Source organism: Salarias fasciatus, chromosome 2 (genome assembly GCF_902148845.1).
Source record: "Salarias fasciatus chromosome 2, fSalaFa1.1, whole genome shotgun sequence".
NCBI classification, from domain to species: Eukaryota; Metazoa; Chordata; class Actinopteri; order Blenniiformes; family Blenniidae; genus Salarias; species Salarias fasciatus.
The window spans coordinates 30,235,102-30,262,392 of record NC_043746.1 but is presented as its reverse complement, the minus strand read 5'-3'; the positions used below and the strand labels follow the sequence as shown (position 1 = coordinate 30,262,392).

General features: G+C 47.8%; 3 protein-coding genes across 5 annotated transcripts in view; all 3 read right to left on the bottom strand.

Moving 5' to 3' along the window:
* Positions 1 to 5,968: 5,968 nt before the first annotated feature.
* On the bottom strand, positions 5,969 to 11,528 carry fgfbp1a (fibroblast growth factor binding protein 1a). 2 transcript variants are annotated; one of them, XM_030108319.1, is made up of 2 exons: positions 11,513 to 11,528; positions 5,969 to 6,749 (listed from the first exon to the last, which is right to left on the bottom strand). In XM_030108319.1, the coding sequence occupies exon 2, from the start codon at positions 6,728 to 6,730 to the stop codon at positions 6,113 to 6,115; it is 618 nt and encodes a 205-aa protein (XP_029964179.1). In that variant the 5' UTR covers positions 6,731 to 6,749; positions 11,513 to 11,528; the 3' UTR covers positions 5,969 to 6,112. The 2 variants fall into 2 exon arrangements, with proteins under 2 accessions (XP_029964179.1, XP_029964171.1); XM_030108311.1 differs by lacking the exon at positions 11,513 to 11,528 and adding an exon at positions 7,147 to 7,721.
* fgfbp2a (fibroblast growth factor binding protein 2a) lies at positions 7,836 to 8,953 on the bottom strand. Its single transcript, XM_030108302.1, has 2 exons — positions 8,212 to 8,953; positions 7,836 to 8,109 (listed from the first exon to the last, which is right to left on the bottom strand). Exon 1 carries the CDS (start codon positions 8,850 to 8,852, stop codon positions 8,214 to 8,216), a length of 639 nt encoding a protein of 212 aa, XP_029964162.1. The 5' UTR covers positions 8,853 to 8,953; the 3' UTR covers positions 7,836 to 8,109; positions 8,212 to 8,213.
* Positions 11,529 to 14,428: 2,900 nt separating the features above from the next.
* prom1a (prominin 1a) overlaps positions 14,429 to 27,291 on the bottom strand; it is a 65,442-nt gene continuing 52,579 nt past the window's right edge. Inside the window, exons 8-30 of one of the 2 annotated variants that reach the window (XM_030101494.1) lie at positions 26,923 to 27,152; positions 26,772 to 26,846; positions 26,633 to 26,696; positions 26,289 to 26,448; positions 26,061 to 26,213; positions 25,819 to 25,942; positions 25,622 to 25,725; positions 25,058 to 25,142; positions 23,057 to 23,203; positions 22,431 to 22,502; positions 21,978 to 22,070; positions 21,172 to 21,189; positions 20,608 to 20,661; positions 20,279 to 20,359; positions 20,123 to 20,191; positions 19,730 to 19,819; positions 19,519 to 19,634; positions 18,913 to 18,936; positions 18,505 to 18,573; positions 16,721 to 16,813; positions 16,536 to 16,575; positions 15,045 to 15,074; positions 14,429 to 14,858 (exon numbers count right to left, since the gene is read on the bottom strand). In XM_030101494.1, the coding sequence (XP_029957354.1) occupies positions 16,744 to 16,813; positions 18,505 to 18,573; positions 18,913 to 18,936; positions 19,519 to 19,634; positions 19,730 to 19,819; positions 20,123 to 20,191; positions 20,279 to 20,359; positions 20,608 to 20,661; positions 21,172 to 21,189; positions 21,978 to 22,070; positions 22,431 to 22,502; positions 23,057 to 23,203; positions 25,058 to 25,142; positions 25,622 to 25,725; positions 25,819 to 25,942; positions 26,061 to 26,213; positions 26,289 to 26,448; positions 26,633 to 26,696; positions 26,772 to 26,846; positions 26,923 to 27,152 (1,898 nt within the window). In that variant the 3' untranslated portion in view covers positions 14,429 to 14,858; positions 15,045 to 15,074; positions 16,536 to 16,575; positions 16,721 to 16,743. Of the gene's footprint in view, positions 14,859 to 15,044; positions 15,075 to 16,535; positions 16,576 to 16,720; positions 16,814 to 18,504; positions 18,574 to 18,912; positions 18,937 to 19,514; positions 19,635 to 19,729; positions 19,820 to 20,122; positions 20,192 to 20,278; positions 20,360 to 20,607; positions 20,662 to 21,171; positions 21,190 to 21,977; positions 22,071 to 22,430; positions 22,503 to 23,056; positions 23,204 to 25,057; positions 25,143 to 25,621; positions 25,726 to 25,818; positions 25,943 to 26,060; positions 26,214 to 26,288; positions 26,449 to 26,632; positions 26,697 to 26,771; positions 26,847 to 26,922; positions 27,153 to 27,291 lie in introns of those variants that run through there. The other variant, XM_030101500.1, reaches the window with a different exon arrangement.

Genomic DNA, 27,291 nt, shown 5'->3' with positions numbered 1-27,291 from the left:
CACTGTAATGTGTGACGGAGCAGGTTCTCTGACGGAGCAGGTTCTCTGACGGAGCAGGTTCTCTGACGGAGCAGGTTCTCTGACGGAGCAGGCCGCTGACGGAGGTCGCCTCAGGGCAGCATGATGTGTTAATCTGAGTCTGAAGCTGTGTGTGTTTCCTCTGCAATCCCCAATAAATCCTCCTTGTGCAGCATCAACACCTTGACTCGTCATCTTTGGCTCTGATTCACCAAAAATTCCACAACAGAGAAAAAAAACGATTGAGCATTGAGAGCTCCACAAAGAAAATACCGACATTTTGATGTATAACTTGTTACGATTGAGCCAGAAATGTGGCTGCGGAGATGAGAGAAACACTTTGTTGCTGTTGTTCAAATGGAGAGTCTCCCACTCGAGCCCTCTCCCATCCACTCCCATTATAAACTCCAAAAATGGATGCAATTCTTGCCAAACTTAGAAGCTCACAGCTTAATCTTGGTAGAAGATATTTGAAATATGGTTTTCACATCTGAACAGAGGACAGATGCAGCAACGTTTTAAAAGTTTAATGACGACGCACGATGGATTTGTTCGGGGATGATTTTTTTCATTTTTCATTCAGCTATCTTCCATGAACATGGGGAAGAACTTGCTGTTGCCATGGTAACCGATACCATGACATCATGAGTCCTGAATGATGATGTCACAGCTTTCCTCTGTCAGAGGGAAAGGGCTCATCAAAGGGATCTCTTCTCACTTTCTAGTGTGGAACTGAGCAGTTCAGACGCACAAGACATTCTCAGAGCGACAGCCAAAGAGCGACAGAGCGACAGAGCCAAAGAGCAGGTTGAGCAATTCATTGAATTTATTCATTCAGTCAGAGATAACAGACAGTGAAGCAAAGATGTCGCGGCGGCAGAAAGACATGGCTGAAGAAGTGGCCTATTGGAAGGCCAGATATGAAGCTGTGAACAAGGAGCTGGAGAGAGAAACCAAGGCCAAGGAGAAGCTGCAGGAATGGTGCAAACACTCAAAGCAGGCTGGTAATGGGGCCAAATGGATGGACGAAAAGAAGAACATGTATGCTAGCATTCAGGGTCTTCTCAAGGATATTGAAAGGCTGGATAAGATGGTGTCCGTGGCCACCAAACGGAACCTCAACATCAGCAAGGCCGAGCTGAAGAAGAAGAAAGCAGGTGAGAGGACTGGAAAAGAAAAGAAGAAGGGGGTAACAAAAGACATGATATGTGATCAGACAGACTCCCTGAGCCTCTGTGCCACAGCAGTGGCCAGCGTTGAGGCGAAGGTGGAATGCCTCATACGGGCCCTGGAGGAGTCCCCCAGTGAAGGTCAGGAGAACCACAGCGTCTCAGCCGACAGCACAGAGGTGGAGGTTTTGACCAGCACCGTCAGAACTTTGGAAGACCAACAAAAAAAGCTGAACTCTCAGCTCAAACAGAAAGACGTCAGACTGAAAGACAAGGAGCAGCAGATTCAAGCCTTGCAAAACAGTCTGAAGTCTCAAATGGACGAGACTAAGAGGCTGAAGAAGCTGCTGGAAGTCCAGTGGTGTGAGCTGGAGGAGCAGCGGGATCACCTGGCCGGCTGTGAGACCAACTCTCCCTCCCTGGAAGAAGAGGCGCATCGGCTCAGAGCTGCCTTAGAAATGGAGGAGGCAGCGGCAGAGAATCTGAGAAAGCAGCTTCAAGACAAGACGGACGAGGTCACAGCCGTCAGGACCGACCTGGAGAGTCTGAAGGTCACTCAGCTGCAGGAGGCAGAAAGAGAGAGATCTGCCCTGCAGTCCGAGTACCAGCAGACAGTCAACCAGCTCAGGTCAGAGGTCGTCACCCTGAACCAGGAAGTCTGCTCACTCCAGCAAGCCCTTGAAAATTCCATCCAGGAGCGGCAGGTGGAGAGAGAGCAGACGGCCGCAGCAATGAGAGCTCAGGACGAGGAGACCCGGAACAAGCTGAGTCTCCTCACCGACAAGATCTCCACCCTGACTGAAGAGAACGCTCACTCTGTGGCGACGCTCCAAAGGCTGAGGGCCGAAATGATCCAGACTGAGGCCGAGTTGACCAAAAATTGTGACGTCCTCCAAAAAGTGCTGCGGGCTGAGACCCTGGCCAAAGAGGAACTGCTGGAACAGTCCACAAAGGCAGAAGAGGCCTTCTTCACTCAGGAGGAGAGATGGATGGACCAGTTCAACAACACCACTGCAGAAATCCAGCATTTCCTCCAGAGGATCTCTGAACTGGACCGGCTGGCCGCCATGACGGACAGACAGAAGGCCAAGACGAAGAAAGCAGAGAAGAAAGCCAAAAAAGAAGCTGCCAAACAGGAGGAGAAAGACAGGAAGAAGAGGAAGGTTTTGGGGGGATACGATGACCCGAAGCATTCACCCAAAAAATTCAGCTGGCTAAAAGAGAAAAGTGGCAGCCCTCCAAAGTAAAAGTTAAAAACAAACAAAAAAACACAACCTAAACCCTGAAGCCACTGAGGCAGGGCGGAGTAGACAGCGCCACCTGGGGAATTAACAACCTACATGCTGGTGTCCAAAAAAATGAAGAAGGTCACAGAAACAGGGGATAAGAAACAAGAAAAAGTCAGTCACACTATTGAACCCCGCCCCCTTAAAAAAAGAAAAAAAAAGTCAGAAACATGGGGCTAGAAAGAAGAAAAAGTCAGACACACTATTGAACCCCGCCCCCTTAAAAAAAGAAAAAAAAAGTCAGAAACATGGGGCTAGAAAGAAGAAAAAGTCAGACACACTATTGCCCCCCACCCCTTTAAAAAAGAAGGTCACAGAAACAAGGAGCTAGAAACAGAAGAAAAAATCAGACACAGAGGTCTCAAGACCTTCAGAGTGAAAACTGAGAATGAGATGCTGGAGGAGGCCTCCAGGTCACACCCTGAAGGATGGAAGGACCGCTCAGCTTCAGCTCAATAAAATCATAAAACTCAAAAATTTCAGAGCAAGTTTTACTTTGTTCCTGCCAGCTGTTGCTGACAGGAATCTGTGTGTGTGTGTGTGTGTGTGTGTGTGTGTGTGTGTGTGTGTGTGTGTGTGTGTGTGTGTGTGTGTGTGTGTGTGTGTGTTTGTATAACACCTCCATATTCACTGTGAGCTCTGTGGTCAGCCGTGACAGAGAGTCAGCAGGTGTGTGTGTTGCCATGGAGACCAGCTGCCGTCAGCATCCATGACAGTGAATCGGTCCTTTTTCATCCAGTTGCATGGTTGAAGAAATGTCGTTTCTCGAGAACTGAGAGGTGAAATTGAAATTGTTTTTCCATTGTGAGAGTTAGAAGTCTTTCATGGAATTATCCTGAAATTTTCATGTCTGTGGGATCGTCCATATAGCCACAGCGAGTTTATACAAATGCATGAACTTTAGGATGCGAGACATGATACCGTTGTCTGAACCGTCCATATGAGCGGTTCCAGCCTGTTTTTGGTTTAGCGCCACCCTGCTGTGCTGCACCTGCAGGGATCCTCAGTGGGAACGCCTGTAGTTCACACACAGTCTGTGCACGCCTTGGTAATTAACACACAGCTCAGACACTGAAATGGCTGGATGCAGTGTCAGAATCGAAATAATTTCCCTCTGGGATTAATAAAGTGTTGCTGAACCATTCTATGATTTTAACTGTTTGTTTTATTGTATTGTCTTTTGTGTGTTTTATGTGAATGTGTGACCGGTGAACTTTGACATCGTATTTATTCATTTGAACAGAACTTTGATCCACTGTGGCGTCTTTAAATGCGCTTTAGAAATAAAGCTGGATTGGATTGGATATTCTATTGTAAATACTGAGGGAGAAGTACGCGCGCGCACACACACACACACACACACACACACACGCACGCGCAGCCTTGAAGTCAATCGGTCACGTTTCTCTCAGAGGTGTAAAACACGGCTCTGGCAGGTGTTCTTGTGGTATTCCAGTTATGGCAGTTATTTTTACTGAAGGGATACACACTCCTAAAGCGTCTTACACCGCGTTTCACGAGCCGCCAGCTCCAGAGCAGCTGGTGTTTTAAAGTCTGGTTTGAAGTAAAAAAAAAAAACTCCTTCAATATGTCCGCCGTGTCCCGGCGCCGACTTTCACACTGTCCTCTGATCTCCTCCACGCTCGTTGGAGCCACTTCGGTTTGATCTATCAATAACAGATTTCCAGGATGCGCCCTGCCGAGTCAGTGAAGTTGATGGATTGCAGCTGTAGGTAATGGATTTAGTTCCAGCAGGGGATAATGCTTCAATCATCCGTCCTCTGTACAATCCCAGCATGCCTCAGGCTGCTCGTTCTGCTGCTCCTCGTGGAGAACGTCGTCTCCGGTTTGAAAGGTGTGTGTGTGTGTGTGAGACAGGTGAGTGTCAGTTCAAAGCGTTTCAGGTAAGAATGTGTTGATCTGAAAGTCTGCAGAGCCAAAACCAGGAGCTGATTAAACAGTACAGTGTGATGAGAAGTCTGACAATAATTTCCACCATAATGACACCAATTAAAACATTTGGAGATAAATGTGACATCCACTTAGAAAAATATGACAAAATTAAGTTAAATATTTGGTATTAGTGTATTTTTTGATTGTCATGATGTCTGTGCTAAAATTATCCAAAGTAATTTAAACAGAAAAACGTGTATAAAGGACCTGAGACGCCGTTTAAAATGGAAAAATGCAAAACACAACTTTCTGGAAAAGCTTGGCTTCTGTCTCTGCATCATCACCACATTGTTTTCACTGTTTCTGTGTAAACGGATATCGTTTTCAAAATGTCGCTGTTTAAACATGAAACTTTTATGAAGAAAAAATGCAAAAACAAAACGTTTTCTCTTGAAATGTCCTGTAAACATGGTTTTAGAAACATAGATTGAATGAAGTGGTGAGAAGAATGAACTTTGCCACTCTTTTATGTGTATTAGCAGGTGGCAGTAAAAGTACTGTTTCATTTATGTGGAGTTGTTCTGTTTCCTCTCACAGCGCTGGGTTCAAACTACCAAAAGAGGTGAATGTGCATGACTATTTCCTGGTGTGTGTCCCGTGATGGACTGGAAACCGGCCCGAGATGAGCCTCAGCAGGCAGCGCTGGAGACGGCGCTCACACGCTTCAGAAATTAAAATCAACCCCTTCACCCGGGGAGCAACTTTTAACAAATGTGAAACAATTAACTTTTTGAGTCTTACGTGAGCTGACACACACACACACACACACACACACACACACACACACCATGCTTCATTTGAGGTGACCTGATCCATTGATTAGTATTAGTAAAGAGGTTTTAAAATGATTAAACACTAAAGCACAGCAGCGGTCTGCCTGAGCACAGTAATGAAGAACTCTGATAATTAGTCCCTGACACCCTGAGTTAGATAGTGTGAGTACAGGACATGGAGAAAGACTCTTTCTTTGCTGATTAGAGCTGATGTATTGACTAATCTTTTCCCTCGTGAGCAGCTCAGGATGTAGAACACAGGTTTGGGATGTTTTTCATGCCTGCAGTCAGATAGCAGCTGCTGCATGTCTGCAGAACTGCTCTGGACCTTTTTTTTTTAGCATAACGCTGAAAGCGTTGAGTTCTTCCATATGATTTCCGTCTGATGTGGTCTCTCTGGCCCTCGGTGCCCTCTGATTATGCAAGCCGAACATGTGAGAGAGTTTTACAGCTCCACGCTGAGTGTGTGGATCCACCGGCTCGTCAGTGCCAAAGTATGCAGCCTGAACTCCCTCCGGTTAAAGGACTGTGTCAATACTCGACTTGCTCAAACGTCTAATCTCCCGGCAAACGCCTTCAGCGGCCCGGTGCACGCTTAAGGAACGACAGAAAATGAGTCTGACATAAATTACACAGGCTCCTGTTAAAGAGGTAAATGCAGCATGACAGCGATGGACGCTTTGCAGTCAAATTAGAGAAAATGAGAAGAGTTTAAAAGAGCAGAGCTAGAAAAAGGAGGACAGGCTGTCAACCCTGCTTCTGTTTGACACAGTGATCTTTATTTTTGTGCAGCATTTTCTTAAAAAAAAAAACAATTTATCATGGATTACATTGTGATCAACTGACATATAGAAAAGGACAGGGAGTATCTATTGAAACGAGGTCGTGGAGGTTCTGGAGGTGGATTTGCGTTTCAGCAGTCGTTATCGTTCACCATGGTGATGAAGAAGTTGCAGAAGCTGGACCAGGCGCCGCTGCAGTACTCCTCGGCCAGCTGCTTGTTCTCGCCCCGACAGGCCGTCCGGGCCGTGGGTTGCAGAGGCGCCGCGGGAGGACGGGCGGTCCGCAGTCTGAAGTGAGCGTCTCTGGCAGCTCTCCGGCACAAACCCGTCCGGACCAGCGCGTCGCCGTCCCGGCACAGACGCCGCTGCTTCTTCAGCGAGCGAGCGATCTGCTTCCAGTACAGCTTGGTGTTGGAGGAGTACTGCGGACAGACGTCCGGCCGGCCCACGTACTCGCAGCTGAAGCTGGAGTCCCCCTTCCTGCAGGTCAGCCCCAGGACCAGGACGTCCTCGCCCGCTGCAGCCCACGTGCACTCTTCTTTAGCCTTAGTGACCAGTTTGCCCCGGATGGGCTGAGCGGAGACGGACTTGGGGTGACGGGAAACCTTCAGGCCCGACCTGTCTCGGTGCGGTCCCCGGTCCGAGCTCCGTCCCCTCCGGCCCGGGCTCCTCTGGCAGCCGCACAGAGCCAGCTGGTGGGAAACACAAGCCAGGACCAGGAGGACGGTGAGGTTGGTGAGGAGAGCCATGAGGCCGGCTGAACGCACCCTGCCGTGGGAGAAATCCACATTTAGCCCTCCAGCCTGAAGACCCTCTCAGAAAAACCCTCGTCGGAGCCACATTTCACAAGAAGGGGCCGAGTGGCAGGAAAAATCTCAATCTGAGTGAAACACTGAGGAAAACTGAACAAAGGAACAAAGTCCTTCAGATTGGACAGCAGCTAGTGTTCCAGGGACACACTGGTAATGATTCTGTTAAACTACTAGAAAGAAGCACAAGGACACTCAAACACAGCCAGGAACAAATCTGACACTCCAGAAAATCAGCATTTTATCTTTGAAACCAAAAGACCACAAGATGTCAAAGATGTGTTCTGTAACACCATTAAAGTCCAATAAAACACCAGGCTCACACACACACCGGCAGAGGATTTAAAGAGACTTACCTGAAGTCTGAGAGAAACTCTGCTTTACAGTCCTGAAGCTGGAGAGCTGAGAGGAGCTTTACCTGCTGCTGCACAGTGCTGCAGCAGGATCAGCCCTCCCCTTCTCTCTCACACACACACACACACACACACACACACACACACACACACACACACACACACACACACACACACACACACACACACACACACCATCAATCAAGGATGTTACATAACTGGGCACGTGACAAACGCAAGTACAATTACGTGGAGAACATACAGTCTGTTCTTGTGTTTAACATAATAAATCCATACAGACTGCGGGTTCGTGGCTGTTTCTGGCTTTCCTGACTCTGAAAGTTGAAGTTTAACTCAACTTAAACAGCATCCGCCCCTTTCCTCTGTCAACCAATCACTGCAGAGCATTCCTGACATTACCTGAAGCTCGGCAGTGATTGGCTGAAGGCGAGATGATTGACGGGTCTGTGAACTGAACTGTGTCACGGCTTGACATTATCCTGTAATTTCTATTTTCAGTGTTTAAGCTGAAAAAATGGATTTGTTCCAAAGCAATGGAACTAAAAAACAGCTGCTGCTTCCTCTCAGTAACATGTCAGATAGATAGAGAGATAGATAGATAGATAGATAGATAGATAGATAGACGTGATCATTATATGAAAGAAAATAAAAGTGGTCACCATAGATTATTACACAATTTCACACTTTATTATAAATTCACAAATACAAAAAACACTGCTTTTTCAAGCCCAAATAAAAAACATGATTCAAGTTAATATCACGTGATACGAGCAGATTATATACAAGTGAACAGGTATAAATAGCGGGAGATTGCTCCACAGTGAGCTCCTGCAGTGGCGGCCCTCCTCCTGAGGGGGGCGCTGCAGCTCTGCAGCCACAGTCTGGGTTTCCCTCCACAGGCTGCCTCCTCTCACATCACAATCAATCTTCATCTCACACGTAAACCTGTGAATTGGGATTTTGCCAGAGATGAGAGTGACTTAAGAAACAGCTAAAAACAGAAAACAGGAAGCAGAAACCCGGCTGATCGCGGCCGCCGCCACTCACCGTTACTTTGGAATGAAGCCGATGATGAAGGAGCAGACGCCCCGCATGGACCTCCAGCAGTACTGTCGAGCCAGCCTCTTGGCGTGGCTCTCGGTCGGAGGCGGGGTCGGTCGTGCGGCGGCCCTCTGAGTCGTCCTGGCTCTCGGAGGCACTCGGACCTTGGCGGCCGCCCGCCTCGCCGACCCCGGCCCCGTGGTGTCCGGCCGAGGCCTGGCCGGCTGCACCCCGGGTCTCTGCGCCGTCCTGGGCGAAGCCTCGGACTGTGCGAAGGAGGCGGCGGTGAAGACCATCTGCGAGTCGTCGGAGGGCTCCTTCCTGCACATGTGGGGCTTGATGCTCCTGGGCCCCTGGCAGGCGTTGGGGTGCTTCCTGAGGACCCACATCATCTGGACGAAGAAGTGGCGGGGGTTCTTGTTGTAGGCGCGGCAGGCGTACGGCTTGCCCAGGTACTCGCACCAGTAGGAGCGCTTGCTGCTCTGGCACAGCAGCCTCAGCTTGGTGTACTCCCCCTGGCCGGTGACCGCCATGGTGCAGGCGTCCTTGGCTTTGCTGTTGAACGTGATGGGGTTGTCCCAGATGCTCTGGGCCTGAGCCGGCCCGAGGCAGCAGGCCAGCAGCAGGGCGGCGGTCTGCGTCCACATGGCGCCCGATGGATACTGAACGCCAGGCGAGCGAGTGGCACTGCTCTGGCTCAGGGGAACGCCGGCTTTTTATTGGTGAGGCGGACAAAGAGGGAGTTCAGGGAGCAAAATAACCAGAGGAGGAGGAGGAGGAGGAGGAAGAGGAGGAGGAGAGCAGCCACTCACCACCGCCACAAGCCACCCCAGCTGCCATGTTAGTGCCGAGCCCTCATTTCCTCGGCCTCTCTCAAAGTAGCTTTACTGGAACCCTCTCCGCTGCCACAGGGCTTTGTACAATCATGCAAATCACATAATTGTGAGCAATTTTCATGTCTGCTGAACACGTTTCAATTAAAGAGAATTGTAGCACGTCTGAGAAAAAGCCGTTGTGTAAGCCGGGTCGGTGTTATCTTCAGGTTTGCTCCTGCTTTAAAAGGCGGCGGGGGCCGAGGACTGAGCAGCCTGTCATTTCCAGAGCCAAACATAAACACACTGAGACGCCACAGAAACAGGAGCCGTCGTGGACCCACGTCAGCCCCGGGAGACCTGGAAGCGCCACGCCAATTAGGAAAGAACAAGGAAGGACTATTTAGTCCCTGTGCTGGGTGAAGGGCTCGTCTGGATACGGAGGGTCTTATATGACAGATAAATGACGAGCGGTTATATTGAGGACAAATGGAAAGATGAAGTGGACTGCATTAGCACAGGAAAAGAAGTTAACATCTTAAAAAAGGTTGAAGCGACTGAAGAGTGAAATAAAATGCAGGAAATTGAGATTTGAAGGGAATATTTCATCCCTTACTTTCCCTTCTGTGGTTCATAATATTACAGTGTTTTTAATTTTTTTTTTTTAAATAATCACTTAACTAGATGTTGATACAACATCTTCTCCTGCTTTGTGAATCAACGTTTGATTGAATCTCTTGAGTTTCGTATAAGATTTGACACAGTTCCACTTCAGATGATTTTAGATTTCTGATGCTAAAAGAGGAATCCCTGACAATATGACGTATTCAGTTTTAATCTTTCTGACAGCACAGCGATGTGTGGTCATGCGAACAGGTTCCTTTTCTTTCTGGTTTTGTTTTTGAAGAGAAATTACCAGTGTGAATGACACCATGTACACTGGATTCAAAGTCTGAGGGACCCTGGTTCGATTCCCAGTTGCAGCAGGTGGTGTCGGAGAGTCTACAGTGAGTTAATGAGGTGAAGTCTGTCATGAGGAGCAGCTGGACGCCACAGCTGGAGACATGGAAAGACTGGATGGAGAGATGACGGCCCAGCGGCACAAACTGAAATCTTCTAACACGGCGAGTGGGATGTGTCGGGGCACAAAGTTATCAAACATGTCAGAGTGTGACCGCAAAAAAAAAAAAAAAAAGTTCAGTGGTGATGATAAAATTTAAAAACAAGAGAAATAAAGACAGTGTGGAAAATCTAATACAAAAGAGGAAATATATGACAACAAAATCACTGCAAATAAAACCTGGGAGGGGACAACCGACAAAAACAACCAAGCAACCAGCCTAACAGTCAATCAACCTACCAGCGGGCCAACCAACCAGTCAACCAGCCTAACGATCAATCGACCAGTCAACCAACCAGTGAATCGACCAACCAGCCTATCTGTCAACCAACCAACCAACCAACCAACCAAGTATTCAACCAACTACCAGTCAACCAGAATATCACCCAAGCAGTTAGAAGCCATCCAACAACCAACCAGTCAACCAACCAACCAGTCAACCAGCCAAACCTACTGCCTAACCCACCAGTCAACCAACCAACCAGCCAGTCATCCAGCCAGTCTAACAGCCTACCAATGAGTGCTGCTCTATTCCACCAGATAAAACTCACTAACATCACACCTCTTCTTCTTTCCCTCCTCCAGCTGTTCTCCACCAGACTAGAAGTTGCAGGAAGAAAGACCTGAACCTTTTTAAACCTCTGGACTCACTTCAGTTGAGTCTCTCAGGACCCGAGTGTCTGACGCCTCAGTTTTCTGCACCTGAAACACAGACATGAAGGAAGAAGGCCAGATTCAGAGATCCCAGTGAGAGAGATCCCAGCAGCACTGTAGAGCCTTCTAGATCACCTCCATGCGCTCACTTGACCTGACCATAAACTCCTCCCAGCATCCTGTATATCACATATCCATTAAAGGATATATTCTACATTTACAGTATGAGATCAGATCGACCAGACTTCCCGAGTTTTCCAGTGATAACAAACTTACTTCTACTTTCAAACATGCGGATCTAATTATGGCAACAGGCTGGGAGCCTCTGTTAAATATATGTAGCCTGGAAAAATCAATACTGCACAGGACACAGAAATATATTCTGGGTTCTTTAGGCCAAACAAAATTAATTGGGGGTTTCTCAATGGAAAGAAAAAAAAAAAACATAAAAGAAAGTCCAAAACACTCACTGCTACCCACACAAACTGTGCCTTTGTTTTCTAATGCTTCCTAATGCAGTCACAGATTAATCAAAATAAAATTCCTCTGGTGCAAAAGTCCAGAGACTGAAAAGCTTCACCAAAATGAAAAAAAAAAAAACCCCACAATAAATACATAAAATAACTGTAGTGGCCCCAAAAAGAGCACACAAACATTACAAACATTTACACATTATGTAATTAACTTTACCAGAAGAAATAATGACATACAAGTTTCCTACCAACAACGTGGGCTAATCCTCCACAGCAATCAGTGCAGCATCTCAGCAGCTCTCCAGGTTCTTCAGCACTGAATGGACACACTCTTCTTAGTTCACTAAACAGCAGCATATACACTCAACAAAGCTTTACACATGCGTATGGCCGTGCATTAATAAGAAGCACACAACTGTGTTCATTTACCTTCGACCACCAGAGACAACTAGCTGTTCAAAACCTGTTCAGAAAAGGAATCAACTTCCTCATTCATGGAACCTCAAACTCTCACGTGGGGATGACTCCAAACTGAAGTTCCCTCTGGTGGCGTCTTGTGTAAACTGCATTTCCACCAGGTTACATGTATTTAAATAACTTCATCCCACTGTGCTTCACTGTACTTCAGCTCCTAAAACACCGATCATGTGTTACAGTGGACTGTCTTCCAATCCCAGGGTTCACAGTTCGATCCCCCTCTGCTTTATGCCCAGACTCAAGTGGTTCAGAGTGGTGTTCAGCACATTACACCGGCCCTACAGTGGCTGCACTGGCTCCCTGTCCGCTTCAGGATGGATACAATGGTTCTGTTTTTAACCATCTGGACCCTCGGGGCCTTGAGGTGCTCTGGCAGCGGCCTGCTGTGCGTCCCAAAAGCAAGAACCAAGACGGCGAGGCAGCCTTCAGCCACTACGGCTTTTAACAGACCTCTTACATTTCCTTGCATACTTTAAGTATGATACTTATGTTATTATGTAGATGCTTTTTAACTTATGAAATTAATTTTATTTACCCCACATTAAGCATTTTATTCCATCTTACATTTCTATCATGTTGTAAGATTTTGGTTTTTTGACCCCCGTGTTTCCTCAGATGGGTCCTTCACACTGAGGACTGCTTCTCTCTCTCTGTCTATATATGAATAAAGGTTGATGGACTGATTGACTGATTGATTGAGTGAGTAGCTGTCACCACTACTGTGTGACTGAAACCGCTCTAAAGTAAAATAACCTGAGAGCAAAACTGGAAACTAAAAGTGTCCTGAAATGAGACTGTATCGCCTGCAGTCCGGCTCCCAGCTGGAAGTGACCCGAGTGCTCAGCTGCTGTTCTTCCTCCTGACTCTGAACACCAGTGTGTGTGTGTGTGTGTGTGTGTGTGTGTGTGTGTGTGTGTTATTGGCTCTCTGTGGACATCTTTAAGTTAAATCTCATGTTGTTGACAATCTGGCCGGGTTGTAAAAACAGTCACGGGCGACGAGTGAAGGACGAAGGCGAGGACACTGTGGAAACCTCAGAAAAACACACACACACACACACACACACACACACACACACACACACACACACACACACACACACACACACACACACACACACACACTCCTCAGCACAGTGGGTAACATTGCATTGTGTTTGAAGCAGCTCTGATCTCATCTGTCTTTTTAAAGCCTGTTTGGCTGCAGCGGTGAGCGGGCCTGTGGTTCTCCTGGAGCAGTCTGGTCATATAATCATCTCTTATTGAAATAGCGGCGTGGAACACGAGCGGCTGGACCTCGGCCGGTACGTACAGCCGCAAGTGTAGGGAGGACTGGACGTACACTCTCACCAAACATTCTGTCATTTATAAGACTTCCAGATATAATCGTCTATGAGTTACATAACTCCCACTGCTGCTTCACTTCACAACAAATGTAAAAACGTTGCGGTTCTGCCGTATAAAACCTAAATCTGCTCACAGTTCCCAGAAGAACGACAGGAAGCCATGAACTTCACTTTCAAAGTTTATTCACAATTTATACAATCTCTCTTTTCACCACCGTGTAAAAAGTTCCTCTTTAGCGGCTCCATCAGTGCTCAGTTCTGGAGCGTCACGTTTCAGACCAGGTCCCCCCGTGTCCCCCCAGGTCCCCCCGTGTCCCACCGTGTCCCACCGTGTCCTAACCCTAACCCTCCCCCCGTCCTCGCTCAGGTCGGTGACGTCCGCTTTAAGCACTTAAGTAAAATCAAACATGTATTTTCTGGTTCTCTTGGGTCACATCCAGACTTCAGCAGACAAGAAAACCAACGATAGTCCTGCTGAAGAGCACAGATACTAAATAATGTCCATCCGAACTACGACTGCGATTAAAACAGCTAAAAAAAAATCAGCTAATTTTAAAACAATAATTCACTTTTTCTAAGTAAGCCAGTTCATTTACTTGCTGTAGCATCATATTCTGTTAGTTACAAAAACCACATTTATATTACTTCAGTAACGTTTTCTTTTATCTTGAAAAAACATTCTTACATTTGGTTTTTTATTTAGTTAATTCTTACTGTTATTCCTGCGATGGATACGGCGCAGCTCCACGTTAAGATGGACATTACCTGTCGACAGTGTGTGTGGGCTCCGCTCTAATCTGATTAACAGCACTTTGCTCGTGGGAATCATGGATTGTCGAACCTTTCGCCGCCGTCCCGTCACGTCACGGACAGGAAGGCGAGGCGCGGCTGGATTGGCTGGCCCCAAAATATTCAAGATAAAACTCAGCATGTCTCTCACTTCACATCTAACATCAACCAATAGAAAAGAAAGAAGAAGCGAGCACTACAGACCTGAGACCTACGGGAACAAGAACAATGCAGAATTTGGCTTGAGAATTAGTTCTCCACTTTAAAAACATCACCACTACGAAAGCAAGAGGGACCGAAGTGTTAGAGTTCTCAACATCAACGCATGAGTTAAAATCAATTCTTCAGCTAACAGAACAGCAGGGCTTAAAAAAATAGAGTTAGAATCCTCCCTGAATGCTCACAAACGGCGCACACAGACCAGAATGCATTGCAGCATGAAGCTGGCTGGGGGTCACTGCTGGGTGAAAGCGTGGCGAGTCAGGTAGCAGGGAAACAGACTTCTCAAAGGCAACCCATCATTTGCAAAGCTCCTAAAAAAAAAAACAGCAAAAACTAAACTTCTAGTCATTGTAAACATTTTAATTCATGCTAAAGTTCATTACGACATCAGCGAGCCGGGTCCGTCCAGATCCGGCTCCGGCGGCTCGGGGCGAACCGTCTCTGGCGAGAGCCGACGTCCGGGCCGACGCAGCGAGGAGGGAGAGTGTTTCAGCTCCGGGCGGTCCGGTCGCTGGAGCTGATCCTCTCACTGAACGTTTCCCGTCCCGACGGCGTAAACGAAGACCGGGAGGAAAAGGAAGCGGCAGCAGCCCGGCTCAGACGGGTGCTGAGGGCAGTGGGTCGTCCTGCAGGCCGGAGTCGAACCGAAGGCAGTGAAGGGAGGCGTGGGTCACCTGGAGGAGGACGGCCTCCTCCTCCTCCTCCTCCTCCTCCTCCTCCTCCTCCTCCTCCTCGTCTGGTCCGTAGAGTCAGGAGATCATCTGGACGGACACGAAGAGGAGATCCTGAACACATCCGTCTACAGACCACCCTGTGGAGTCTGCATGTTCTCCCTGTGTACAATAACAGTAAGTCTGACATACGGCGTCTGGGCCAAGACCCGGCTCCAGTTCGGTCAAACTAACAAGTGATGGGTCCAAATTTCAACAGTCAGAAGACCAACTCACCCAGTGTTTTAGTTCCAGTTTTCGAGGGCACTGTGAAGACAGAACAGTAAAAAAAAAAAGCAGGATGAAAACAAACAGAACACACTGAGTGAATTATTCAGTCTTATTCTCTTTCTTTATTATTTGTGAGCGTCTCGGGAGAAAAATGGGGCTGCGGCAGACGGAGAAGCTTTATGAAGCTCCAGGGAGGGTTTTAACGGCCAGCGCAGGTCTAATGCTGCAGAAACACACACAGAACACACTCCTCCGAGGAAGACCGATCCAGCCACATCACCACAACAACGTCTGAACCAGGGGTGTTCAACCCGCGGCTCTGGAGCCACATGTGGCTCTCTGACTCTTCTGCTGAGGTTCCCTCAAGCTGTCACCAAAATGTGCCTATATAAACATTTTATTAGAGTTTTAATTTAATTTACACACCAGTCAAAGAGATGAAATGATTAATTTAATCTTTTCTGTCCTTACATTAGTCACAGTTAAGCCTTGTACATGTTAATATTTAATCATTATCCAGTCTTATTTGATATTCAACTTTCTTTCTATTGATTCCGTGCGGATTAAAGGAATTTGGATGAAGGTTTATTCAAAGTTAAAATATATACTAGTAATGAATGGATTTTCTTTCAGAAGCATCTGGTTGCGTCCTTTAAGTGAAATCATCCGAACAAAGTAAAGATTTCTGTGTTCTGCCCTCACAGCAGATCGTATGGACGTCTGTCAGCTGGGTTGATACTACGGCGACTCAGCGTCATCGTGTAGCCGATGCGTTACACTCCGTATCACCTCTAAATTGGTCAAATAGCTCTGTCTAAATGAATCAATAACTCCGCCTCTTTGTGCCTCTCGCCATCGCTCAGTGGTGAACAGAGCGTCCAGCTGGTGGTCCTGCCGTAAACAGGTTAAATTCAGCCGCCGCTCTGCTCCTGCGGTGTCCTGCTCCTTCCCACAGTCGGCCGACCAGCTGTTATATCATCCCTTTTCTTACACTGAGACCGTTTCTCTGCTGTCTTTAGGCTGAATTCAGTGCAACATTCAGTCTTTATTCACGGTAACGTTTTCACTGGAGTCTTAAAGAGAGCGTGAACAATTCAGGAGCTTCAAATGGAAGCGGCTCTTTTACAAACCTACTGTAGAAACGCCTGCTGTGAATTAAAAATAAACACCTACAAACAGCCTGAACTCTCTCTAGCCTTCCAGTGCAAACAATCTGCATGTAAATACTCTTATTTTGGTAAATTTGGGTCCTTTCCGTGGAAAACAGCCTCACTGCTGCAAACTAATCATCACAGTAATTTCACTAACTCCTAAGAAAAGCAGGAAGGAGATATGAGCTCAGCTAGGAGGGAGCGAGGAGCTTTTCAAAGCTAAACAAAGCAAACTGTAGAGTGAAGCAGCACACCGAGCCGTTCTCCTCTAAACACACTGACTAAGACACACACAGGCGCCAGACGCTCGAGGTTCATTAGTGATGCTAAAAGGAGTAAATCTCACCATGATGGTTTTCCTGCCAGCAGAAAAGCACTAAAACAAGCTGTGAAGGAGTGTTAAGAGAGAAAGGTCAGAGAGACGTGAAGACAGAGGGCAGGGCGTGGCGGCGGTGGCGGCCGTGTGAGGCTGGAAGGGAGGAAGTGAGACGGCGTTACACGGTGGCGAGGCGTCTGATTGGCCGGCTGTACCTGTCAGGAGCCACAGACACTCGTCACCAGTCGATGTGTCTCGGAGGAGCCGAGGCCCGCGGGAACCTGTTCATGGTGTCATAGGTAGGGACGCTACACACACACACACACACAAACACACACACACACACACACACAGAAACACACAGTACATTACCGGCCGCAGACACACACGTCATTCCAGTCAAGGTGCTAAAACCGCCGCTTTCCCCTGTGAGGAGTTAGAGGGAAGACGAGCGGTTCACAGGTCAGACAGCAAATCAGCTTCACCCTCCGCCGAGGCAGAGGAAACCTCCAGAAACTCTCCCTTCGCTGCTGTGAGGCTCGATTTGAACGTTTTGTCACACTGAACTGCGTTCAGATTCCTCCAGAGTGAGAGAGAAGGAACGCCGATCAGACTGAAACACGCCTCGTCTCTCAGAGAAACACAAAGAGAGTCAAGAGAACAGAGGCTAAGATTTGATATTTAGATTACACTGCCTCTTTGTTCGTGTAAAAAAAAAAGGATTTCACTTCAAGAAAATAAGTATTACTTATCAAAAAACCCAAAACAAAAGAAATCAATGTTTTAAAAAGTCCAGTATGATTATTGAGTGTTAAGGTCTTGAAGTGGACCGCTGTTCCTCCGCCCCGCTGTGATTTGCTCTCTGCCTGTTACTGAACATCTGTCGGTCATTTTCAGTGCAGCTCAAAATAAAGTGTGCCGCATGCGGTTTAAACGGTGAGCAGAAGCAGAGCGGGGCACTTCCTGAGTCACACCAAAGCATGCTTGCCTCTCTCTGAACAAAATGATCAGGTGCACATTCAGTGGAGTCTGGTCGACTCTAAACGGGAGAGAGAGGAGATCGTTCACTCGTGCGGTTAGTAGAAAGACTCGTCACAGAGGAACCGCGACGCCAAACAGTCAGGGAGAGGCGATGGCAGCTCAAACTTCCTGTTTTCAGAGGAACATGCATTTGTGGGATGAGCAGCAGAGCTGATTGTCAAACAGCTTATTGGCTGCTGTTTGGTCTTTGATCTTCGGCTGATATTTTGATTGAATCCTTCAGTGACTCGTGTCCCGCATGCAGAGACGTAAAGAGAACAGCGTGTCCAGGCTGGTGGTTTCTGGACTGGAGGTGGAACCGAGAAAACAAGAGTTTCTGGTTCCTGGGGGAAATTTCTGGCCTCACACACACACACACACACACACACACACACACACACACACACACACACACACACACACACACCCTGTTTGTGAACATTTTGAGCTGCGGAAGAACAACTGCTGATAAGCAGGATTTACTTTTACTTCCCAGCCTCTTTCTTATTCTCCCCTTCAGCTCGTCGTTCTGAAGGTTTCGGTCAGTGTGACGTTTGAGCAGGAATATCTCCATTTCTGATCAGTTCAATAAAAACTGTCGTGTTTCTGGGAAGAAACATTGAAAGCACTTTTTATTCCACCTTTGCCTGATCATCATTTGTAAAAATTGGTATTTGAAGTCACTCTAAGCCGCTCTAATCCTCATCCTGTTTCAGGAAATATCCATATCTGATTGATCAAATGCATGTGATTTCCTCAGAAAGCTGCCATCACCTGTCAGACTGCACCGTTATCAAACCGAAGGAGCTCCAGGTGTGTGTGTGTGTGTGTGTGTGTGTGTGTGTGTGTGTGTGTGTGTAGTGACCGACTCCCTGCAGCCATGCAGCACATCCAACCACGTCACTACTGAAAGCATGCCGTCACCTCCACCTGCACCTCCACCTCCCCCATGCGGTCCGCGGCGCCGGCGGGACGTTACCTTGTCGTCACAGGACTGGGAAGACCCTGCGAGCGCTCGCTATGATAACCATTAATACCAGTTTCCATACTGAAAACGAAAAGCCGTGGACAGACAGAAGGCATGGCGGGTGTGAGATGAGCGACGTGGCATGCTGCGCCGGGAGAGAACACGTCTCCGCCCAGCAACGTGGAGGTTAGCATATTTATACATATGTATGAAGCAGAATGTTTCTATTTACACATCAGAAAACAGGTGGAGTCGTAAGGTAGCGATTGCCAGAGCCCTTGGTGAAAGGTAAGGGGCACTTTTCAAAGGCAGCACGCCACACGAAGCCACAGCGTCCAGATGCAGACCAGCACCGAGAATTTAGTAAACAGCTGTATGAGGAGGGTCAGAGGAGCGGCAGGCGGGAGGAGGGGGTCTTACGTTTTCATGGGAATTGTCTCAATGCTAAAAAAGATACACACACACACAAAAAAAAAAAACAGAAACAGCAACGTAAAAATGCAATCAGACGTCAGCTGAGAGTCACTGCCGTCAGCACAGCACCGAGACGGAGGAAGCAGAGCCTGACGGGTGAGTCAACGTTTGATCGTAAAGTGCCGAGTGCTTCACAGAGACCAATGGAAAAGGATTACAAAAAAATAATAATAAATCAAATATGGAAAATGGAAACAGTAGAAATGGTTATCACAAAGTAAAATGCCAAGTCCCGGAAACAGAGGAGCTACAAGGAGGAGACAATACAGGAAGAGGTAAAGATCAGAGAGAAATCAAAGGAGAAACAAAGAAAACATTTTCTTCTGCTTGAAGATAAAAAAAACAGATAAAACAAGAAGAGGAAGAAGCAGATTAATAACATCTGCATGTTTTAAAGCAGGGGTGTTAAACTCGTTTAATTCAGCTCTCACTGCTGATCGCTGATCCCAGCAGCGCCATCAAGCCCGTTTACAGTCCCGTTTCGGCCCCAGGGCCTCATGTTTGACCCCCCTGCTTTAAGGCGAGAGCACACGGGGGGGAGGAGCCACTCACTCGTCGTAGACGTCCTCCGTGTCCATCCGGCGGTAAAACTTGGCCAGTTTGACAGCCAGGACGATGCTGGGCAGCAGGAAGAGCGTGCTGCAGCCGAGACCCATCCAGAAGGTGTTCTGAGGGCAAAGGTCACCACATCCAGGGCTCACTCGCACGTGGACGCGGTATGTGTGTGTATGTGTGCGTTTGATGGACTGAGCCGTGCTCTCACCATGGAGTCCGTCAGGAAGCTGCACGCCATGATCTCCGCCGTGTCCACCATGTTGCTGAAGGGCTTGCAGGGAGCGACCTCCAGGGCCAGCTGCGCCGCAAACAAACGGCACGTACTGTAAATCCCCTCACACAGAACGCCACGCCACTTTAAATGTTCCCATCCTGATTGAAATAAGTGTTTTATTGACTCATCAATGTTGTGTGTGTGTGTGTTTTTTTTCTTTTTTGCGCTCTGGTTTGCATTCCTTCGGTTAAACCCAGAGAGCCACAAAGCGAATTCCTCAGAGTTATAGAGGCTGGAAGTGTTATTTCAGTCTGCTCGGGGTTTTCTGCAGACTCCTGTGACGGGTCCGAACACGCTGACGCTCCAGACCCGCGAACACACACTCACCGAGGTCTTCACCCATTCGATGTACTGGTGGAAGTAGCTGATGATGGTCGCCGTGTATTTAGCAGTTTCCTGAAGAGGATCAGAGACACCAAATGAGGCAAACGGCGTCCTAAAAGCAGAGGAGTGGAAGCGGAGGGAGCGAGTGTCTGTTTCTACCCGGCTGATCAGGTGTGAAGCGTTCTTGGAGATGAGGAGCTGAGCGGCGTCGATGGCTTCCAGAATCGCTAAGATTTTATTCTGTAGGGAGGAAAGAACCCAGAAAGACGTCTTCTGAGATTTCTGAGACATGAGCGTCACTCTAACGCCACTGATCCTGACAGCTGATAGGAACCGGAGATTATCCACTGCCGCATAGGCTAAACCTAGAAAGACACTCGCCTTTATTCCTTCTAAAGTAAATAAAAAAGTGTTTTTTACTTGTTTTTGTCACTGATTGTCACAGACACTGAACTGAGCTGAAATGTGCGTTTCACAGTCGGACTCACCGGCAGGTCGGACGCCGTCCTCTCCAGGTACCTCATGCTCTGGTTCAAGGCGCTCTTCGCAAACACAGAAAAACACACAGTGTCAGAGCTCAGGGAACAGCTTAACACACACACACGGACACACACAGAGCAGTGAACCACCACAACAGACTCACACTTCATGTTCTTTACACTGCCATGCAGAGGAGCTTTGTTCCAAAATCAAATATCCACCGTCAAAAGAAAGAAATGAATCACCTCCATGGTGAGAGGCACACTCCACTAATAAACTGTTCTGAGATCAGAGGAGCCTGAAAACACACATTTCTTTACTTAAGGTGGACATTTAGTGAGATTTTGGGACAAGAACAGCACCGTGTACAGTATGATCAGAATGTAAATGTAGGTAGGACACACACACCCACCCACACACACACACACACACACACACACACACACACACACACACACACACACACACACACACACACTCAGAATGTCTTTGTTCACCATTCACTGTGTTTGGTCTGAAACGCTGCAGATGACGGATGAGGACACTAAATAAACACACACGTTGGGGCTTACCCTCGCTCTAACATATTTCTTGAAGTTGAAATGGGGAAAAAGAGCAACAAAAAAAACAGCTGTTGTAAAAACTGCGTTGAGGCACACCACGGTTTGTCGCTGTAAAAGTAAAAGCTTGAAAGGACCGGTGCTGCTCTGACAGAAGGAACACGACTGGATATTTATTCCTGACAGCATGAGGTCGAAACACTGTTTTCAGAGCCATGAGAACGAGAGTCTCTCTGCTGTGATTGGCTCAAACACTCAGAAGCGACCTCTCCTCAGTGGATTTATCTCGGTGCAGCAGCGCTGCTTTGTGACAGTTTTAATGTGGCTGATAAGCGCCGACATGTGATCACACTTGAAAGTGTTTTAATTTCCTGCTCCGGCTGAATCTCAGATGTCAGTGGGAGAGGAAACTATCTGATTTACAAAGCTGCAAAATGTTCATTACAGACAGTAAAACTGAGCCTGTGAAGGGGAGAAATTACCGAGTCGACCGTCACATCCGGTGGTGACGCACTCATGCTTTTTGCTTTCTGGGTGTTTTTCCAAACTGCTCCTGACAGTTTGACAGCAGGTTTCTAGTTTGATAGCAGCTCTTTAGTTTCAAAGCATCATTGTAGTTTGATAGCACGTAGTTAGTTTGATAGCAGGTTTCTAGTTCGATAGCAGGTAGCTAATTTGATACCAAGTGGTTAGTTTGATAGCAGGTTTCTTGTTTGATAGCAGGTAGCTAGTTCGATAGCAGGTCTCTAGTTTGATGCAGTGGGGTGTGTGTTGCAGTGGAGTGTGTGATACAGTGGAGTGTGTGGACGCCATCGTACCATGGCCTGCTCCATGGGGATGATCTGCTGGCGGTGAATCTGCTGCAGAGTTCCCACGTGGCCTTTCAGAGCCGTCTGTAGAGCACCTCTGGGCTGAAACACACACACACACACACACACACACACACACACACACACACACACACACACACACACACACACACACACACACACGCAGTCGGTTATAACTGTGAATCACGCTTCATTTGGAGCTATAACATCATTTAAAAACAGAAAACTGCTCTCCAAGCCTTCAAACTCCATTTGTTGCCGAAGCGGCCTGACGGCCTGACGGCCTGACGGCCTGACGGACCTGATCCTTGGAGGTTAATCGATGAGCTGTCTGAACCACCTCAAGGCCCGGGAGAGCCGGGCACGAGAGGCGTTCAGGTACAGCCGTTAAAAGCCAAACTTCCCATCCAGAGCTCCCGTTGTAAAGTATAAGGCTCCTACCATGAGGTCCGTCTGGGCCTCCAGCTCTCTGGAGAACGACAGCAGGTCGACCACCGTCACTCCTTTATTCACCTGCACAACAAGATGTGAACGGAAGACAGCGTCAACACCCGGACCCAACAACACAAGAAATCAACAACATTCACTGGAACAGTTGAGCAGAGTAAACACCAGGAGGACTCCATGCTGACGGATTTATGTGATTTAATACATCGGTTGTGAAAAGTTATGCTTTCAGTGATGCTGAGCACCATTGCCATGGAAACGGACCCAAAACGCAACAGCAAGCTTCTGTTTGTGTGGGACCACGTGCATGGTGTCACTTCACGGGTGAAGCCCGACGGCCTGCTGCATGAGTCCGGCACGCCGTCTGCAGAGCCCAGTCTTTATCAGCCTGTACTGTTGTTTTTACTTTTCAGACTGCCGAGTGCGTCATTATCCTGCAGCCTCAGTTTGGGGACAATTTCCACAGAAAGCTACAATCAGCTGCAGCAGGCGCGGCGGGCCTTTTCCTGGCATGCTTTACTTCCTTTAACTTTTAACAAGAAACCAGGATAAAAATAAATAAGCAGACGGTAGTCACACGCTCTCAGAGAGCGGTGTGTGTCTGCCGCCTCTGGCCTCACCTCCTCCAGGTAGTCGGCGTAGTTGATTTCTGAGACTCCAGACTCGGAGAAGTCCAGAAGGTTCTGTTTGCCCTCGGCCTCCAGCAGGATGATGGATCTCAGGTCGATCTTCACGCTGTCCAGCTGAAGCACCACGTCCTTGGTGAACTGCGGGAAACATGGAGAGGATTCCAGTGAGTCCTCCTGCTCACAGGCCTGTGCTTTAATTTTCTCTACTGTATTCCACGGGAGAGTGGAGAAACTCTAAGTTTATGGAAATAAAGGCAGATTGCTGGAGTCCTCAACCTGACCTTAGTCAGAAAAGATTAAATTTACATGTAAATTATCATGATATGAAAATTCAGCAGCAATAACTGATTTATTAAATCAACATCGTTACATGTTGACTGAGAGGATAAATAATCCTGCAGGAACATCAGATGCTTCTTCACAGTTTAATCACGTCCGTCCTGCAGAGATTAAAGAAAATTACTGCTAGTTTGAAGCTTTAAGGGTCTTTTTTTTTTCTTCTGGATTTGACGTTTACATCTTCTATAAGTGAAAGTTAATGAAACAGCAGAAGACTTCTGGAAACTTTTTAGCATTTTGAGGCTTTAATGAAGATAAATGAGTGAAGTCCAGAGAAGATATCAGCGTCCAGGAAAGGCTGCCAGCTGGCAGCGGACAGCCGAGCGTCTGGGACGGCCCTGAGTCCTGAGTCTGGCTCCGGGTCAGAAACACAAACTTCCAGAGACGTTTTATCTCAGAATCACAACGAGGCTCCGGCTCCGGCTCCTTACACATGTCAGCCGTCAGATTTGGATTTATCAGTAATGAAATAATCTGCAAACGCTACGGAAGAGCGGCTGCCAACAAAAAGAGTCACTGCGCTTTATTTTGAAACTGCATACTTTTCCAAATATGACCCGGGGTCAGCTTGTGTGTTTTATAACGTGACCGCTATAGAAATCTCACACAGTGACAGCAACTTATCCCTAAATACACAAACTAATGTCTCAGCTGGATGGAGAATTTTTTATGTTGTAACAAATACATTTAAACACAACATGATGATAATCCCATCAGATTTATTCCTCTGAAAATGTAAATATTCAAATAATGAATTTATTCCTGTATCCTGTAATTTAGGAACAGAACTATTTTGCTGGCGGAGAGATAAATGGATGTGCAGAGGTGAACTACAGTCAGTTAATGAGATGTAAGTGAAGCAGAGTGAGTGCTGAGGTTATAAGTGAAAGAAATCAGAGAAAAACGCAAAACGTTCAGGGTAAACATCAGTTTTTTTTGTTTTTTTGATGGAAAGATTCAAAATAAAAATGCTGTGAAATTGATGCAATGAATCCAAAACAGTGAGAAATCCTCCAGATAATTATATTATTTCATTTTTAAAGGGAAAGCTCGCTTTAATTTTGAAAATACAGGAAATATTGTGTGGAGAAAAGTTTAGATTTAACTGTGTGAAAACTGTCATCCCTGCTGGAGAAGAAACTTTAAACCAAAACTAGAGAAGATCAGTTTGACCCACAGTCCTGATTAAACCATTTCGTCTGATCAATCACAGTCAACTTCATGTGTCACAAAGTCTAGTTCTGCTCAGTCAACAGAAACATGAAACCAAAGCTTTAACTATTAATTGTATTTATAGAAATGGAAAGATTCATGTCCACCAACATTTGGTCATTGGATGAAGGAGGTTATGGAATCATTTACATTTGGAAAAAATCCAACAAACCACAACAGATTCCACTGGAAAACTTTAAGATCAGTGGCTGCCATCTTTGTCTTACTTTGAAAGTGTGTCTGCTGACAGGCAAACATTTTATTTAATGTATTCAAGCGTTGTATATTTTTATTTTTTCTGATCTATAGCAGGGGTGGGGGGGTTGTTTGTCTGTTTAACTGTTGAAAAACAATAAAAAGACGTTGATTTCACTTGGCCATTTCACAGACATGATCTTACTCATTAGAGTGAGTGTTGTGGTGTGTGTACAGTTTACTGACCACAGAGGTGTTGAGGAAAGACGAGACGTTGAAGACTTTGTCCAGACGCATGGCTGAATAAATACCTCTGTTCAGTTTGCACGTGCTGGAAGAAGAACAAGGAGAAGAAAAACAGAGGGAGGGGGAGGAAAGTCACTTTCTAGGTTTTCCTCATAGTGAAACATCTGCTGCCCTCCAGTGAGACGGACAGGAAGTACATGACTGCTTCCTGTGTTCGTCTTCCCATAATGAGCAGAGAGCAGCACCGCTTGTTCTCTAACAGGAAGCTTTATTTGGAAATATAACAAGTGTGTGTGTGTGTGTGTGTGTGTGTGTGTGTGTGTGTGTGTGTGTGTGTGTGTGTGTGTGTGTGTGTGTGTGTGTGCGTGCCAGTGAACTACACAGCTTCTCACTGGAGGGAAATGATGAAATCTGCTGAAATCGTTGGATAAAAAGCAGCAGGAAGCAGCGGAGTCGGTTCAGAAAAGCAGCGTTAAGGAGCCGGAACGGGTTAAAGACTGAGCTTTGTGTCAAACGTCTTCTCAAAACGATGAAGCTTGGGGAAGGGGGGGGGGTCCTGGGTACCTGTACAGGCTCTCGGCCGTCAGCTCCAGCTCGGAGTCGTTGTACATGTATCCGGGGATGAAGTTCTTCCACTCGGGGTGGATCAGATGCGGCGTGTCGACGACCTGCCGGAGCAGCGAGGGAGGGGCATGTTGAAAAGCAGGACTCGAACCAGCAACACTCCTCAGGTTCACCACACATCCACCGGGACGACTCGCCTTGAAGAGGTCTTTGGAGTGGAACGGCTCGCACAGCAGCTTCTCCAGGTTTCCCCCGGCGAGGAAGAGGACGGTCACCAGTCCCATCAGCACCCAGGAGAAGAGGAAGCTGAATCCCACGCCGCTGTGGACAGACACACACAGGGCGAGGACGATGAGACGTACACACACACACCTCTCAGCTCACTGCAGTCCCGCCCGAGCCACACGCCAACGGCGAGACGTGGGCCTGAGGCTCTTACGCCATGAGCATGGTCCCTCCCGTGTTGGAGATGCATCCTCGCGTGGTGGGCGAGGCGTGCTTGTCGTATCCCAGAGTGCCACACAGCAGGCCCAGGTAGTTGAAGGCCAGGACCAGGACCACCATGCAGCACAGGGTGATGCAGCCGATCCACCTGCAGGCGGACGGAGACCTCAGCCCCGAACCTGAGACCCGAGCCGCTTCACAAGGACCCGCTCCCCCGCCGTACCTGTAGAAGTCCAGCTTGTCGATTTCGGGGTAGTAGTCCTCGATCTTGGCGTGGGCGTGGCTGATGAAGATGGTGAAGTTGGACAGGCAGCTCTGCAGGGGGAAGGCTTTGGAGAAGCTGCTGATGTTGTGGCCGATGCCGTCCACCAGGTTCTGGACGGCTGAGACGCGGATCCACGCGGCGAGGATGAACCGCGGCGGGTAACGGAGCGGCGAACAGAGCAGAGGGAGGAGAAACACTGCAGGTGAGCCCCTGAACCTCCCTCGAGTGTGTGAGTGTGTTTGACTGTGTGTCTGCAGCTCTAGACCAGAGCAGTGTGGGCAGGCAAACAGGAAGTCACTCACTCTCCACCACACTCCGGGTCTGCTCCGTCACCATGTGCGGCGTGTCGTTCAGAGCAGAGAATCCCTGTTTTCAATAGGTAAACAACAGTCAGACGGCGTGCTGGACAACACCGAGACGTCCTCACTGGACGGGACTCACTCTGTGGACGATGGCGCTGAGGTCTGTTTTCAACACCTGGTTCATTTTCTGCAGCTGAGCGTCGACTCGGGGCAGCTGGAACACAAACGTTTACGGGGTTAAAGGAGTCAGCAGGAAACGGCATGCTGACTTTATAAAGGCGGGGCGTTACCCGGGTGAAGTTGGCGCCGATCTGCAGCTGGGACAGAGACTGGCGGATGTTGCGGCACAGCTGTGCGGTGGTGGCGTCCGACTCCTCGTCGTGGCAGCCCGGGTCGCTGAGCGTGCGGTTGATGCTGGTCCGGACCAGGCTCAGGTTGAAGTTCAGCTTGCCCGTCCCTTCCTGGAGGACCTCCAGAGACACGCTGACGTTCTCCAGGGCCTCCCGGGTTTCCCTCATGGCTGAAACCAAACACAACGTCTTCAACGAGCTGCATCTGGAGTTTGAGCCTCTCTTTTATGTATTTCCTCTTGTTCTTATACTTCTACCCAAGAGAGACACCCAGACTCATAAGACTGAGTGTGTCTCACCACTTTCTGG